General features: G+C 34.1%; 2 protein-coding genes across 3 annotated transcripts in view; one reads left to right on the plus strand and one right to left on the minus strand.

The window, feature by feature from the left end:
* Positions 1-16,051, minus strand: part of LOC143228321 (tetratricopeptide repeat protein 17-like) — a 230,443-nt gene that overhangs the window by 37,811 nt on the left and 176,581 nt on the right. The window lies entirely within an intron of this gene.
* Positions 2,016-9,363, plus strand: LOC143228952 (soma ferritin-like). 2 transcript variants are annotated; one of them, XM_076460466.1, is made up of 5 exons: positions 2,016-2,212; positions 4,857-5,003; positions 5,920-6,045; positions 7,075-7,487; positions 7,921-9,363. In XM_076460466.1, exons 1-4 carry the CDS (start codon positions 2,108-2,110, stop codon positions 7,222-7,224), a joined length of 528 nt encoding a protein of 175 aa, XP_076316581.1. In that variant the 5' UTR covers positions 2,016-2,107; the 3' UTR covers positions 7,225-7,487; positions 7,921-9,363. The 2 variants fall into 2 exon arrangements, with proteins under 2 accessions (XP_076316581.1, XP_076316582.1); XM_076460467.1 differs by having other exon boundaries at positions 7,983-9,363.

Genomic DNA, 16,051 nt, shown 5'->3' on the forward strand with positions numbered 1-16,051 from the left:
TATCTCGACTATTCCATTCTCTATACTAAATTAAAAGGAAAAAGCCAACCCTTATCAGTCATATACTTTTTTAGGTTTTTCTTTTTTAAAACTCATATCATACGGTGGTTGTAGTAAAGCCGAGAAAGGTGGTTTTATAGACAATTAGATTAATAAGGTGGTTGTAGTCGAGCCAGGAAAGATAGTTTTATAAACAATCGTATCACATGTATTGCCTCTACAACATCAGAAGACAACCTATTCTAAAGCTCAACCACTCTGTTGGAAAATTTAAATTGTCTTAGCTTAAGATGATTCCTACCCTGTCAAAGTTTATACTTGTGTTCTCACTGTTAAATATGAAAAACCTTCAGGCATCAACATTCTCAATTTCCTTTACAATCTTAAACTCCTAAATCAGATATCCTCTAACTCTTCTTTTTTCTAGAAAAAAAATCATTTGAGAAATTTCCGTCTTTCCTCATATGGCAACCCCTCCCCTATTCCAGGCACCAATTTAGCAGTTCTTCTCTGCACTATTTCTAACAATCTGTTTTCTTTCCTAAGGTAAGGAGCCCAAGACTGGACACAATATTCCATATGTGGCCTAATCAGTGACATGTTCAATGAAATCATAACCTCTTTAGACTTGTATTCAATATCTCTTTAGAAACAACCTAAAATCCTACTGGTCATACCATTAACAATGGCATACTGCTAGGATGACTTTACATACTGATCGACTATTACACTTAGATCCATTTCCTTCATAGCACTGTTAGCATTATTTCTTTCGAAATTATACTTACAATTTAAATTATGGTAACTCACATGCATCACCTTGCATTTGTTATAATTAAAATCCATCCGCTATTTATTTGCCTTGCTCATTAAATTTTCTAATTATTGTTTTTTGAATCAGCAGTATCCTTTTCATAGCTAGCAACACCAAAGCAAATTTAAGCGATCTATTGACTATTCCTTTATTTGTGTCATTGATGTAAATCAATAAAAGTATAAGTTCTAAAACTGAGACCAAAGGTACCCCATTTGTGATATTAATCCAGTTTAACTGAAATTCATGTATAACAACACTTTGCTTTCTTTCATCCAGCCACTCTTCTGTACAATTTGTTAACATATTCTTCATCAAGCTATCGCAAAGCGCATGCTAGTTGCCTTGAAATTTGAGTGCGAGGCTCTGTCCGGTTATGGTTTATTTATGTAAACCTGATTATTTTATTTATACTTCAAACAATATTATTTTCTAATACATGTTTTTTTAAAATAAATTATTCAAATAGTTGTTTTCTTTGCTCTGGTGAGTCGCAAATGCCTCTGAGAGCGCCCATGATTACCCACTCTTCTTTTTTTTTTCTTTTTTGAAAAACATTACAGTACCGAATAAAGTGTGTGATATAAAAAAATACAATAAACCTAATGCTGATTTCTTAAGACAAGTGTAATTAATAATAATCATGTTTTGCCAGTTGAGATTATGCGTTCGCAACAAACCATTTGTTCGGTTAATTGAGGGTATGTTCGTTTTTTGTTATTTTATACAGTGGTTTATTAAATTTGTATATCATACAATCTTGAGTATGGTGTAAATATATATATATATAATATTTAGTATCTGATTATAAAACACCCGAGTAATGTAGCTTCTACAGTACATCGAAAAAAAATAAAACACGATATTATCTGACACAAATATTTATATACTAGTCTTTGAAACCAATGACTGTGTGGGTATTTGGGTATTGATGTTGTTAAACACCCAGGAGGGTCAGGTACATTTGACCTCTTCCTCCCTCCCGAACGATTATAGCGTCTGTCTTAGGGTTTTTTTTGTTTTTTTTGAAAGCTTTGCAGAGTAAGTATAACATCATACTCAGGTACATTTCAGGGCTCAGTCCATGCATGGACGAACAAGAAGTTTTTTTGTTTTGTTTTTTTCATTTAATTTTTTTTTTTTTTTGTATTTTCATATATATATATATATATTTGAAACCAATCGAATACGCTTTAAGAGTACTTTGAATTGCGTAAGGCTATAGGTGGTGCTGTTAAAAGCTCTTTCAGTGGTTGTAGTAGACTTCTAAATTTTCGAAATTTTAATATTAATATGGCGAATACTCAGCCTCGTCAGAATTACCATGCTGAATGTGAAGCAGGTGTTAACAAACAAATTAATATGGAACTTTATGCTAGCTACGTTTATCAATCAATGGTAATTTTATTAGAACATCTGTTACTTAAGCCTAGCTTTAAATTGCAAGTGGGAGAAGCGCTTACCATAAGTCCAGTATTTAATATTTTGATCCTAAGACATTAATGGGATTTATATTATAAAGTATATGCTAAGCGTTGAGATATTTAATTTTTTGGGGGGGATTGGGTAGGGGTGAGTATAGTGTACATATTCAAAGTAATGTTTGTATGAAATTGTCATTCTATGTGTCAGTACTAATAGTAATAGTATTACTTACTAGAGTGCAAAGTGTAAGTTACAAAGTGTGTAAAATAAAAAAAATGTAATAAAATTAAAGAAAACATCCCAGCTTTAAGAAATTTTAATTGATTGTTATAGCAAGAGAGTTCAAAGTTTATATAAGATGAAGAAAATTGGTCAAACAGAAAAATAAGACATTAACAAGAACATATGAAAAAACGTTGGTGAAAGCTTAATTTATAAGTTATCGGTCTATTCGTATTAGTCTTACAATGTTACAGTAATTATGGGAAAGATTTAATAAAAATGTTTAACAAAGCCATTTAACAAAGTTTAGAATATTATTGAGGAGTCAACATTGTTTCATTAAACAAGTTTTGCCTTGAATATCTTTTGACATTTTTTGCAAAGGTTACTGTGTGTGTGTGTGTGTGTAGATGTATTTCGAATTTTAGAAAACCTTTTGACAAGATGCCACATAGAAGGTTTATAAAAAAAAATCTGTAGATGGGGATGATAACTTAGCTAATTGGACTGTGTTGTTATAAATGAAGTTTAGTCAAACTGGATTAATGTCACAAGTGGTGTACCTTGGGGCTTGGTCTTAGGACCTTTTGCTCGTTGTAATTTACATCAGTGATGTAGATAAAGGAATAGTCAATAAATTACTTACATTTGCAGATGATATTAAAATCTTGTGAAGATGATATTGATTTACAAAAGTATTTATGTAATGAGTTGGCAAATAAATAGCGGATGGGTTTTGATTATAGGAAATGCAAGATAATCCATGTGGATTATCATAATATGAATTCTAAGTATAACTTTTATGGGAATAACCTTAACAGTATTATGATAGAAAGGAATCTTGGTGTAATGGTTGGTCAGTCTCTTAAACCATCCAAGTAGTGCATGTTGTTAGTGGTAAGGCAAATAGGATTTTATGTTCTGTAGAAATGGTGAATGTAGATCTAAAGAGGTTATAATTTCATTGTATAGATCACCTTTGGAGTAGTATGTTCAGTGTTAGATACCTTAGGAGTGGCATTAACTTGTTGGAAATGGTTCAAAGGAAGACTACTAAAGTGATAGAGAGATTGTCATGTGAGAAAAATTAATTATCTCTGAAATTTCTTCTTCAAGAAGTAAGAGTTTGAGGAGAATTTTTAAAATTGGGAATTTATAGTGTTGATGCATCATGTTTTTCATACTTAACTGTAAAAATAGTAGGGCTAGGGGGCACATCAATTTAGGCAAGGTTGGAGTTATTTTCAACTAAGTTTTATTTTTTTCCAGGGTAATTGACTTTTGGAATGGGTTGCCTTTGAATGTTGTGGAGGCAGTAAATTTAAATAAGTTGGAGAGAAAGCTTAATAACTGTATGAATGATTAGAGTTAGTTTTTAGATTTTTTTTAAACATCAAGTATTGTTTAGTTTGGATGGACCAGTAGGCACATTGTTGTCCCTAAGCATTATGTTATGTTAAGATACTCTTGAGATAAAAAAGATCTAAGATGATGCTATTGGAGGTCATTAGATTGTTCAGAGTATTGATAGAATAAAAACTTCTGATATGTATTGAAGAAAATAGGACGTGAGAACACAGATGTAAATATTATTGTAACAAGGTGATTGATTTATGGAATGATATACTATTGGCTGTAATAGAGGCCAACAGTTTACTAAGGTTTAAGATGAATGGGTGTCTTAACCTGAAATGTAGAATTGTAGCAGATTGCCATTTTTTTACATTTGAACATGTACTTCATAGTCTAATGAACTGTGTGAAAAATGTACCTTTAAACAATTTTGCTTTCTATATAAAAAATCTCACCCAATTTTCAAACTATCAGTTGATTAGTTCTGTAATGATTACTAGTATTGGAAATATTCACATTTTATTGAAAACCCACACCTGTGTAGCAAAGAACATGAAGTTAAAACTCGCACCTGTGTAGCAAAGAACATGAAGTTAAAACTCGCACCTGTGTAGCAAAGAACATGAAGTTAAAACTCGCACCTGTGTAGCAAAGAACATGAAGTTAAAACTCGCACATGTGTAGCAAAGAACATGAAGTTAAAACTTGCACCTGTGTAACAAAGAACATGAGGATGTTGATGGTTATTCATGACTTTTATGTATACATTTAAAGTTAAAACTTTATAGTAATTTTAATAGCTAGTGTAACTCAGAGTTTAAAAACAAATTTTAATTCTATTTTTCATAAGTTTCATACTTAAGTTGTATATGTTTCACAAACTAGTATTTTCACATCATCAGAAGTACTCTTTTTTTTAAAACAAAAAAAAAATGGTTTGCATTAGCATTGCCTGTAATGCACAAAATTGTCATGTACGGTTTATTTTGACATAGTATTCATAAAAATTAATAATGTATGTTTTCAAACTTACGATTTTTAGGCCTTTTACTTCGATCGTGACGATGTCGCCTTACGTGGCTTTCACAAATTTTTTAAAAAAGCAAGTGATGAAGAAAGGGAACATGCTGAGAAGCTGATGAAATACCAGAATATGAGAGGTGGACGAATTGTTCTTCAGACTATTCAGGTACAATTCTATGATATTTAAAATACAACTTATTTTTTACATAGGTAAGCATGTTTGGTAGCTTTTAGATGCTATATCTTTTAAACATACAGTTTACTCTGTCATTCTCTCATAATTGTAAATGTTTCTTTTTTAATATTTTAACATGTGGTTAGGTTGTTTGTACTGGTCACATAGAAAACCACAGCAGTTTGATGTAATAGCTTTTTTATAGCCAAATTAGAAAATCTTGATTGAAAGCTTAGAGTGAAAATAAAATTTATTTTGCTAAACATTTTTCTTAGTGTAGTTCACTAGTGGCTTAGTAGTAAATCTGAGATCTTATAATGATAAAACTTGGGGTTTAAATATGTATTATGAGCAAGCATAGATTGCCCATTGTGTGGCTTTGTGCTTAACCAGAAAAACAGTTTTTAAATGCTAGAATTTTATCTGCTCTTTAAAAGTATATGTTTTATGAACAAACATGTACAGTATCTGTAGAGAAGCTCAGATCTGCAGTGTTAATAATTTAATTGTAAAGTCAGTCACCCAACCCTCCTGGCTTGCAGCTGTGGTTATTATTCTTTCATTTATTTGTGGGCCCGGCATGGCCAAGCGTGTTAAGGCGTGCAACTCGTAATGTGAGGATTGCGGGTTCGCATCCCGGTCTCGCCAAACATGTTCGCCCTTTCAGCCGTGGGCGCATTATAATGTGATGATCAATCCCACTATTCGTTGGTAAAAGAGTTGCCCAAGAGTTGGCAGTGGGTGGTGATGACTAGCTGCCTTCCCTCTAGTCTTACACTGCTAAATTAGGGACGGCTAGCACAGATAGCCCTCGAGTAGCTTTGTGCGAAATTCCAAAACAAACAAACATTTATTTGTGAAGTTTAGTTTGAATGTTGTATTTTTGTGTGTAATGTATTACATTTAGAAACCTAGTTTGGAAGACTGGGGAACTGGCTTGGATGCTATGCAGGCAGCTCTGGAACTGGAAAAGTCAACAAACCAAGCTTTGCTTGAACTCCACCGTATTTGTGACAACCACAAAGATGTTCAGGTGCATATGGTTTTTTTTATAATTTATTTACTGATTTTTTCCTTTAAAAACTAGTGACCCTTATCATTATCTGTTAAAGCTGATACAAGTGTTACATAGCAGGTTTCTTTTCATTGTTTGAAATTTAATGTTTATAGTTTTCCAAGGTACTAGAAAGGGTCCCCATGTCAGGCATGGCTCTTATTTTTGTTGTATGTACAAGGAATTATAGGGACAGCCTACAAGTATTAGTAATGAGGAAAACTGAAGTTGTTAAATTCATAACATATGTGATAATTATAAGGGTTTTGTGATCTCTGTGAGCTTAGCTAAAAGACCCCTGAAAATTTTATGATGATTAGAATTAAAAAACTAGGCACTGAGTGAGTAACAATGGGAAAAATGTAAAATGCCTGTCATTCATAAAAATATGAGAATAGTGTAAGGTGTCCTAGAAACCCTCTGTATATACCAAAGAATATGTAAGTGTGTTATAACAGTAAGTGGTTGGGAAATTGGAAACTTTCATTATAGAAAGAGAGAGACAAGCTACTTTATAGTACAGATTTCAATTAACTTTTATAACTCTCTTGCACTACATGTTTGATTTCAGCTGTTACCTTACGGGGAACTTTAAATCATTTCACATGGCAGAGTAATGGGTAAATATTTCCCACATCTTGTGTGCTCGTTATATTGTTAACCACTGGTTATATATATAAACCCAGAGTAATCAAACTTGCAGTTTGATTTATGAAATCTTGACTCTGTGATAAAAGTTTAAAAAAGAATTTTGTTTTTTTCCACTTGCTTTCCAAACATTGAGTAACTAAATAAATGTATGATGCGTGTATGTTTGTGTGGACTGCTTATGTGATTTTCTTAATTTTCTGATTTCAATACTATAAATTATTCATAATTGTAGTTAGTTACAGAACAGCAAATTAAATCTCGTTAAGCAGTGTAAACTTCCCTGTTTGAAAAAATGATTAGTTTGTGCTGCTAATAAAATTAGTGGACTAAAGTTATGTTTGTTTTTTTCATCCACAGATGTGCGATTTTCTTGAAGGTGAATTTTTAAAAGAACAAGTGGAAGCTATTAAAGAATTATCTGATTACATTACTAATCTTAAGCGGGTTGGCTCTGGTTTGGGAGAATACATGTTTGATAAGGAAACCCTAAAAGGTGAAGATAACTAAATCAGAGACAAACTACTTTTGACAGGACAAACTATTGTTAAAAAATACATACACAACAAATAGAAATGTTCAAAATGTCATTCTTACCAAAGCAAATAATTGAAACTTCAGAGAGTAAAATGGAAGTTGTTATAACATTCCCATCTAAAGCTTGCAATATTAGCAATAACAGTATTCCAGAACCCCATTTAAGATTTTCTGTATGTTTGTTTTGTAGTTTATAATACTAGAAATATTAACTGATTTAAAAGTTTGGTTTTGTGGTTGATTGTAATATTTGAATGTAACTTTTGTTCTCAAGTAACAGGAAAAGTTTGGTTTTGTGGTTGATTGTAATATTTGAATGTAACTTTTGTTCTCAAGTAACAGGAAAAGTTTGGTTTTGAGGTTGATTGTAATATTTGAATGTAACTTTTGTTCTCAAGTAACAGGAAAAGTTTGGTTTTGTGGTTGATTGTAATATTTGAATGTAACTTTTGTTCTCAAGTAACAGGAAAAGTTTGGTTTTGAGGTTGATTGTAATATTTGAATGTAACTTTTGTTCTCAAGTAACAGGAAAAGTTTGGTTTTGTGGTTGATTGTAATATTTGAATGTAACTTTGTTCTCAAGTAACAGGAAAAGTTTGGTTTTGTGGTTGATTGTAATATTTGAATGTAACTTTTGTTCTCAAGTAACAGGAAAAGTTTGGTTTTGAGGTTGATTGTAATATTTGAATGTAACTTTTGTTCTCAAGTAACAGGAAAAGTTTGGTTTTGAGGTAATATTGTGCAGAAAAACAATCTTTGTTTTCTGCTATTTTTATAATACAATATTCTGTTTAACTCAAAGCATAACCATAACTAAATCAAAAATAACACAATTTGAATGGTCTGCCTCTTAATCTTTTCACCCCGATGAAAGATAATAATTTTCTTTCTTAAATTGATATCAGATTTAGAATCGATGGATGAGAATTAGATATTTGGATTGTTTGTCATCCGTGCTGATTAATTAATACACGTTTTCAAAAAAATAATAACAATTACAGGCATTGTAAAACATTTTCTTTTACACAGTTTTAAGTAAAAAGTTACAGTTTATTAAAATTGTACTTTGTTTTTGGACTGTAGTGGGTAACTTGTTACTGCTTAATGTTTAGTTAATATTACAGCTATTTAAATATGATTTGTTTAAAAGTAATTCATTTTACTGTTATCTGAAGATATTTCTCAGGTTTTTATTCATTAGATGTACCTACCGTACTTTGCTATTTGTCATCATGGTTACTGTTGTGAAATGACAAACAAGTCACTGAATTTTCTATACAATTGTTCTTAGTTTAAAAATTCCAAACAATATAACTTTATGGAAGGCACCATAATTCAGAAGAGAAAACTTTCAAAATTGAAAATAAAATGCAATATGTGCAAAAATCTAGTACAATAAGTGCTGGTTTTTTTTTGCATCACATATATACAAGGAAAAATTAAATGACCCTAAAGTGGTTTATTCCATATAGATTTCACCCTAGGATAAGCAGCTAAATTCTATAGCAATTTTAAGTTTTTTTTAATTTTTAGGGTATAATATTCTTCCTGTGTACTTTTCTAGCTTGTTATAAATACTAAACAGTTTGGGTAGTACATTTGCTTAATACAAGTAACACACAAATCTTTGTTAAAATTCAAATATCCTTTGAGGACACAACTAAATAAAGATTTAGCCTAAAGCACGTTTCTCTGTTATTTTAATAACTCTGAAATTGTTGTAGTTTTCATTTAGTCAATAATCTTTTTTATATGTTATAATAAAATTTCAAACATTTAAAGATAGACTGCCAGTAACTTGTTTTCATTAAAGTACAAAACAATTATATATCCTTTTGTCACGTGCGAATGTTTATCCATTGTTTCAGTAATGTTACTGCGAATATCTCTTTTTTTGGTATGTATTTCATGCTAGTAGAAGTGTCAGTTTTAGCTTATTTTGTTGACAAAATACCATGTGTCTAATTTACTGTGAAATTTTATACTTTATAATGAATTAGATTTAGTAGACAGTTGTATACGGCAATATGTGTACAACATTCAATATGATACGTGTGGTTTATAACGTGTATACAATATATTGTGTGAAAATCATTAAATATTTTACTAGCAGCGTTTGTATTTTTGTTGTATGTTGTGCTGAAGTGATAATACTGAAGGGAATGATTTATAGAAGTAGCTGGTTTAAAACTGCTTTTAAGCTTTCTAATAATAACCATTATTAATTGCACTTTACAAAAAATATTAAACATTATCATGTGGTTAAACTGTAAAATGTATTATTTCTAGCAGATATTTTAAAATTTTCGGTTTGGCATTGAGTGCAACAAGAACTGAAATTATAAGAATGTCTTGTATTGTTCACAATGTTGTTAATAGATAGCGCTGCATAGATAGTAACTGTGTATTTGATGTCAAAAGTCTTTTGCCACTTCGTCTTAAAATGTCTAAACGTGGCATTTTAAATTATTAATTGGACATAAATTACAAAGCACGCCCGTATGAAAAGAAATCCTGATTTTTATATACCAATAAATTTCATTTAAAATTTAATTTTGCTTTAAAAATTTAAGAAGAAATATTCGCCAGTCAATGATTTAGTGGATAGACCACGGACACTGTCGAATGTTAAGTTTAGAACTAAAATTATCGTTAACGAAAAAGGAATATACGTGTTCACAATGAAATTTCCACGTAGTACAATATTTATTAAAATACCACTTGCTTCACTTTGTTTTATTATTATTATTTATACGTGTAATTATTTTTATTCTGTTGTATTATTCCAGTAAGATGTCAAAAATAAAACGCGTGCCACTGTGCTCTCTAAATTACACTGCAGAGATCTTAATTTTAAGTTTGACATTTAGACAGGATCAGACGTGGCTTAACGATTAATGTTTAAAACTGGTAATCCGAGAATTCATTGTTTGCGCTTGGTACTTTGAGGGTTTTGGTACCATAACTGTGACAGTCAAACCCCTACCACTAAGGTAAGAAAACAGTTGGTGAAGACTATTGTTGACTAACTGCTTTCTCTCAGGTCTACCAACCCAAAATTAGGGTTGGCTAGTGCAGATAGTTCTTGTGTAACTTTGTGCGAATTTCCTAAACAAACATAGATTCCAGAGTCGCTGACTACCTGATGGGTGGAGAGAGGCTTCATCTTATCTCCATGATGAATCTCCCACCTTTGTGTATGTCCCAGGTCACGCTGGTGTCAAGTTCAATAAGAAGGCTGACCAACTTGCAGCAGCAGCAGAATTAACACACCAGATGTCACTCTTTCCTCAAGATATAACACTCCTGTGCCAGCAATCAGCACGCCAGAGTATCAGAGAGGCTCTCGTGCACTCAGAAGAGGGAGATAGAATTCTGTGGACCTCTTTTGACATCTTTTGCGACAGCCACAACAAAGGCTCAAACAGATGTCACAGAAATTAGTTGATCACCAGCAGCATCAGCAGAAGTATACTCGACCTCCTGTTGACCGGAAGGGTCAAGGCGGAGAGGATTTATGACCTGCTGGACAGACCCTCCGGGATGCCCATCAACCAACCCAAGTAAAGAAACATATGAAACCACTTGTATTCTTTTTTTAACAGTGAATAATATTGAATATTAAAATAAACAAACATTAAGCGGAGAAACGTGACACGAGCATTTTATACGTAATTTTCACATGATATATCATCTTTAAATACTTTTTTACCTTTGTTTCAGATAATACACGAAATCTTCCTAGCTTTAACATCCCACATTGTGAACAATTTCCTCCTTTTTAAGTAGTGTCACGTATTAATCTTATAAAGTGTTTTTTCGAACTAGCTGGGCTCGGCATGGCCAGGTGGTTAAGACACTCGACTTGTAATCCGAGGGTCGCGGGTTCGAATCCCCATTACACCAAACATGCTTGCCCTTTCAGCCGTGGGAGTGTTATAATGTGACGGTCCCACGATTCGTTGGTAAAAAAGTAGCCCAAGAGTGGGCGGCGGGTGATGATGACTAGCTGCTTTCCCTCTAGTTTTACACCACTAAATTAAAGACGGCTTGCGAAATTCAAAACAAACCAATTATACGTAGGCTGGGCGTGGTCTAGTGATAGGCGCACTGAACAGCTGACAAATGGGTTTCAAGCCACTGCGTACGTTTCAACCTTTTGATATGGCCACGTTATAAAGGTGACAGTTAATTCTACTATTAGGTTCCAAGATCCAGACAAGTCTCCTATACTTTAGACTGGCTGCTCTTCCTCTGGTCAGTAGTTCAACATTAGGACTATTATACTAGAATTTTAGAAACCTGTTAACTTCTTAGCATGTAAGGTGGCCCTAAGGTCCAAAATGCCAGAATAATGTTATATGCACGATTATGTATAACTTTTACTAGTGCACAGTCCATCTAAATGAGTGATTTGAAATCCCATTTAACGATGTTATAGTTTGATATGTATTATTTCTAAAGACGATTTCGAATACGTAGAAAACTGTCTCGTCAGTTCATTTTAAAATACTCAACGTAAACTATCTTTTGTAGATTAACAGACCATTAATTATATAACATTATCCGTTAATTATATGATAACATTATCAGCCGTTAATTATATGATAACATTATCAGACCGTTAATTATATAATAACATCATCTTGTGTGAGAGTTGGTTAAAGCATCAGACGGTCTGTCATGGCCAGGTGGTTAGGGCGTTCGACTCGCGGGTTCAAGTCCCCGTCACACCAAACATACTCGCCCTTTCCGCCGTGTCAGTCAATCCCACTATTTGTTGGTAAAAGAGTAGCGCAAAGTTAGTGGTGAGTGGTAATGACTAGCTGCCTTCCCTCTTGTCTTACACTGCTAAATTAGGAACGGGAGTGCATATAGCCCTTATGTAGCTTTTCGTGAAATTCAAAACAAAGCATCAGAACCTATTTCTCTTTGTTTCTGTGCCTCTTAAAAGTCTTGGCTTTTACTCGCGGTTGTGTATAGTAAGTTATAATAAAGGGTTTCATTGTACTTTAAAGGTGAAGTTTTTCATCGCGGGAATAAATATAACCTTCAACAGCAGATTCGCTGGGTTTTCTTTTCATTTACGAATATTCAAAACACATCGGTATAGTCAGCTTCCCAGTAGCACAGCGGTGTGTCTGCGGACTCACACCGCTGGAAAATGGGTTTCGATACCCGTGGTGGACAGAGTACAAAGAGCCCGTTTTGTGCTTACATCCAAACAAACGGTATAGTCATATTTGTCATCAGAACAGTAGCGTTGAGCTTATTGTTATTTTAAACAGTAAACTTTTTATTTGGTTCCTCAGTGTGGCAGTTTTTCCGAAGAGTATATTTGTGTTCCAACTACATTATTTCTGCTGCACCCATTGTCAACAACGTGTTTCACACAGCACCAGTTTTTCACACCTAACTCCAATAAGCACACATCAGATCAACGTGTCTCATCTGGCTTTGTTTTTAAGTCCTTACGTGACATCTATATTTCTGTCACCTCTAGCTTCATTATTAAAGCCAGTAATTAATAGAACGTCTCCTATTTAATAAGAACGATATTAACTAACCGTTGAAATTTAACTATAACACGTTATTGCCGGAAGTTATTAAATATTCGTCTAAGTAATAGTAGCAAACAGATTTTATATTTGAAAATTGTAAACACCAGACATCAGAGACTCGAATTAAAATTCTTAAGAGCATTAACATTATTAAATTATAAAATATATTTTTATTATCGTGTATGTGAAACACATCAAGTATTTGTTGAATTTCAAATGAATTTAATGTTGAAAGAAAAGCCATTTTTCTAATTTATTATTTTATGTTCTGAAGAAACTGTTTAATTGAAGATTACAAGTTTGTTCTGAGGGTCGGAAAGATACATTTGTTGTTTAAGATTTGATAACGACAAGTCCCAGTCTAGATCGGACAGTTTTGTTAATCATGGCGTAACGGCTCGTAGAATGGCTCAGTTTTTTTTCAAAGTCCAAACCTACAGCTCATAGCTTCAACTCGTGACCGATTTGAGATCTAGTTACAGTTTCAATTGATGTACTTGACCACACCCAATGTTTAATAGAATAATTTACTCAATCGTGCCTTAAAGAATTTCAATTTCTGGGGAGTTTGATAGAGATCCTAACATCGAATAAAACCGAATCGGGTACACGTGCGCCCCGCGCTTTGTATTGGTGGCGCACAAAAATATAGCTAAAGATGGGTCTCAGATTAGTTTAATCCTATATGAACGAATTTCTAGTGCCGCGGCTATTGAAGACTCCCTCCTGTTTTTCTTTCAGGATAAGTGGATTATGTTGGATTTAAAATTGAAATTATCATTAACAAAAAGGCAAAGAAATATACAATCACTATAAAATTTTCCCTAAGTAGAGACCCAGCATGGCCAGGTGGGTTAGGGCGTTCAACAAGGGTCGCGGGTTCGAATAACGGTCGTACCAAACATACTCGCTCTTTCAGCTATGGGGGCGTTATGATGTTCGGTCAGCCCCACTAGTTGTTGGTGGTAGGTAGCGATAACTAGCTGCCTTCCCTCTAGTCTTACACTGATAAATTAGGGACGGCTAGCGCAGATAGCCTTTGAGTAGCTTTGCGCGAAATTCAAAAACAAACAAACTCTTAACTAGAACAACAACAAAAAATCAGGCTGTGCTCTACCACTTAGTCCAGTTTTATATTTCTAACCGGATGAGTGGATTATGTAATGAAATGCTGTCGACAATAATGAAGGTAGGCTTACCATTATTCAAGATGGGGTGGTCGATTATTTTCTAAGAAATAAAAGGATCGATTTAAAATTTTATTTCTATCAAAACTAGGTGTATAAGGGAAGTCGTGATGGACCAAATTACTTCTTTTTGTCTGTGTTATGTTACTCTTTATATCTAGTGGAAGAAGTTGAAACGTTATAACCAAAGATCGGGTCTCATTATAAAGAAAGGGACACAAAAATAAGTATAACAAACCAATTACAGTTTTTTTGTTTTTTTGTTTTTTGAATTTCGCACAAAGCTACTCGAGGGCTATCTGTACTAGCCGTCCCTAATTTTGCAGTGTAAGACTAGAGGGAAGGCAGCTAGTCATCAACACCCACCGCCAACTCTTGGGCTACTCTTTTACCAACGAATAATGGGATTGACCGTCACATTATACGCTCCCACGGCTGAAAGGGCGAGCGTGTTTAGCGCGACAGGGGATGCGAACCCGCGACCCTCGGATTACGAGTCGCACGCCTTAACACGCTTGACCATGCCGGGCCTACCAATTACAGAGATAATATAAGTGTTGGTGTTTAGATATTGTTATTTCCAATTACAGTGTTAACATTATGTTTTGAAATGTCTCACTTCTTTTCTCCAACCTGTACTATATATTATATCTCGGGTGGTTTGGGCGCTCTTCTCGCAAAATGCGGGTCCGAACCTTCGTCCAACCAAATGTGTTCGCTCTCTTAGCCTATGGATATTATTATGTGACGGTTAATTCCACTATTCGTTAATAAAAGTGTAGCCCGAGAGCTGAAGGTGGGTAATGATGAATAGCTACATCCTCTCTAGTTTTTAATAAAAGTGTAGCCCGAGAGCTGAAGGTGGGTAATGATGAATAGCTACATCCTCTCTAGTTTTTAATAAAAGTGTAGCCCGAGAGCTGAAGGTGGGTAATGATGAATAGCTACATCCTCTCTAGTTTTTAATAAAAGTGTAGCCCGAGAGCTGAAGGTGGGTAATGGTGAATAGCTACATCCTCTCTAGTTTTTAATAAAAGTGTAGCCCGAGAGCTGAAGGTGGGTAATGATGAATAGCTACATCCTCTCTAGTTCCTCACTGCTGAAAGGACGAGCATGTTCGGTGACAGGAATTCGAACCCACAACCCCTTCAGATTGTGAGTCGATCGTCCTAACCATCAACCTCAGTTAATAAGGTAAAAACCTCTTGTGAGAGGTAATTACATTTTCTGAAATAGAGTGAGGAGTGAACACAAACTCCCTTGTTCCTCTGTGGGATGGAGAAACGTGTGTGAGAGGATAGATTCCAAACCGGAAGGAAGCCTTGTTATTGGATGAACTATTTAATTACTACAAAAGATTGCAGCCTGGAATATTTTGGATATAGTGAAGGAAGAGCAAGTTGTAAAAGATGTTTGTCGTTTGTTTTTGAAATTCGCGCAAAGCTGCACAAGGGCTATCTATGCTAACCATCTTTAATTTAGCAGTGTAAGACCTAGGGAGAAGGCAGCTAGTCATCACCACCCACCGCCAACTCTTGGGCTACTCTTTTACCAACGAAAAGTGGGATTGACCGTCACATTATAACGCCCCCACGGCTGGGAGGGCGAGCATGTTTAGCGCTACTCGGATGCGAACCCGCAACCCTCAGATTACGAGCGCATGCCTTAACGCGCTCGGCCATGCCGGGCCCTACCAAAAAGCAAAACAGTTAAAGGGAAACAGAGGAGACCAGAGAATGATCTATGAGTTAATCATACAACTAGGATATGATAAAGTAAATACCAATGGTATAATCAGGGTGAACATGGTAATAAAAACTATAAAAGATTGAGACAAATTAAAGAAGTGGAAATCTTATTTTCGAGCTATATTGAATGGAGATGATCCTGTATATCGAAATGCTTTACTTCAAAAAAAATTACGTGAAGACCTGCTATAGTTACAACATCCATAGGTAGAGAAGAAGTCGATAAGAAAGTCGACAGACTTAAGAATAACGAAAGGTCAAGAAATATTATGATAACTGAAGAAAGGATTAAAAACATCATGGG

Source organism: Tachypleus tridentatus, chromosome 10, assembly GCF_004210375.1.
Source record: "Tachypleus tridentatus isolate NWPU-2018 chromosome 10, ASM421037v1, whole genome shotgun sequence".
NCBI classification, from domain to species: Eukaryota; Metazoa; Arthropoda; class Merostomata; order Xiphosura; family Limulidae; genus Tachypleus; species Tachypleus tridentatus.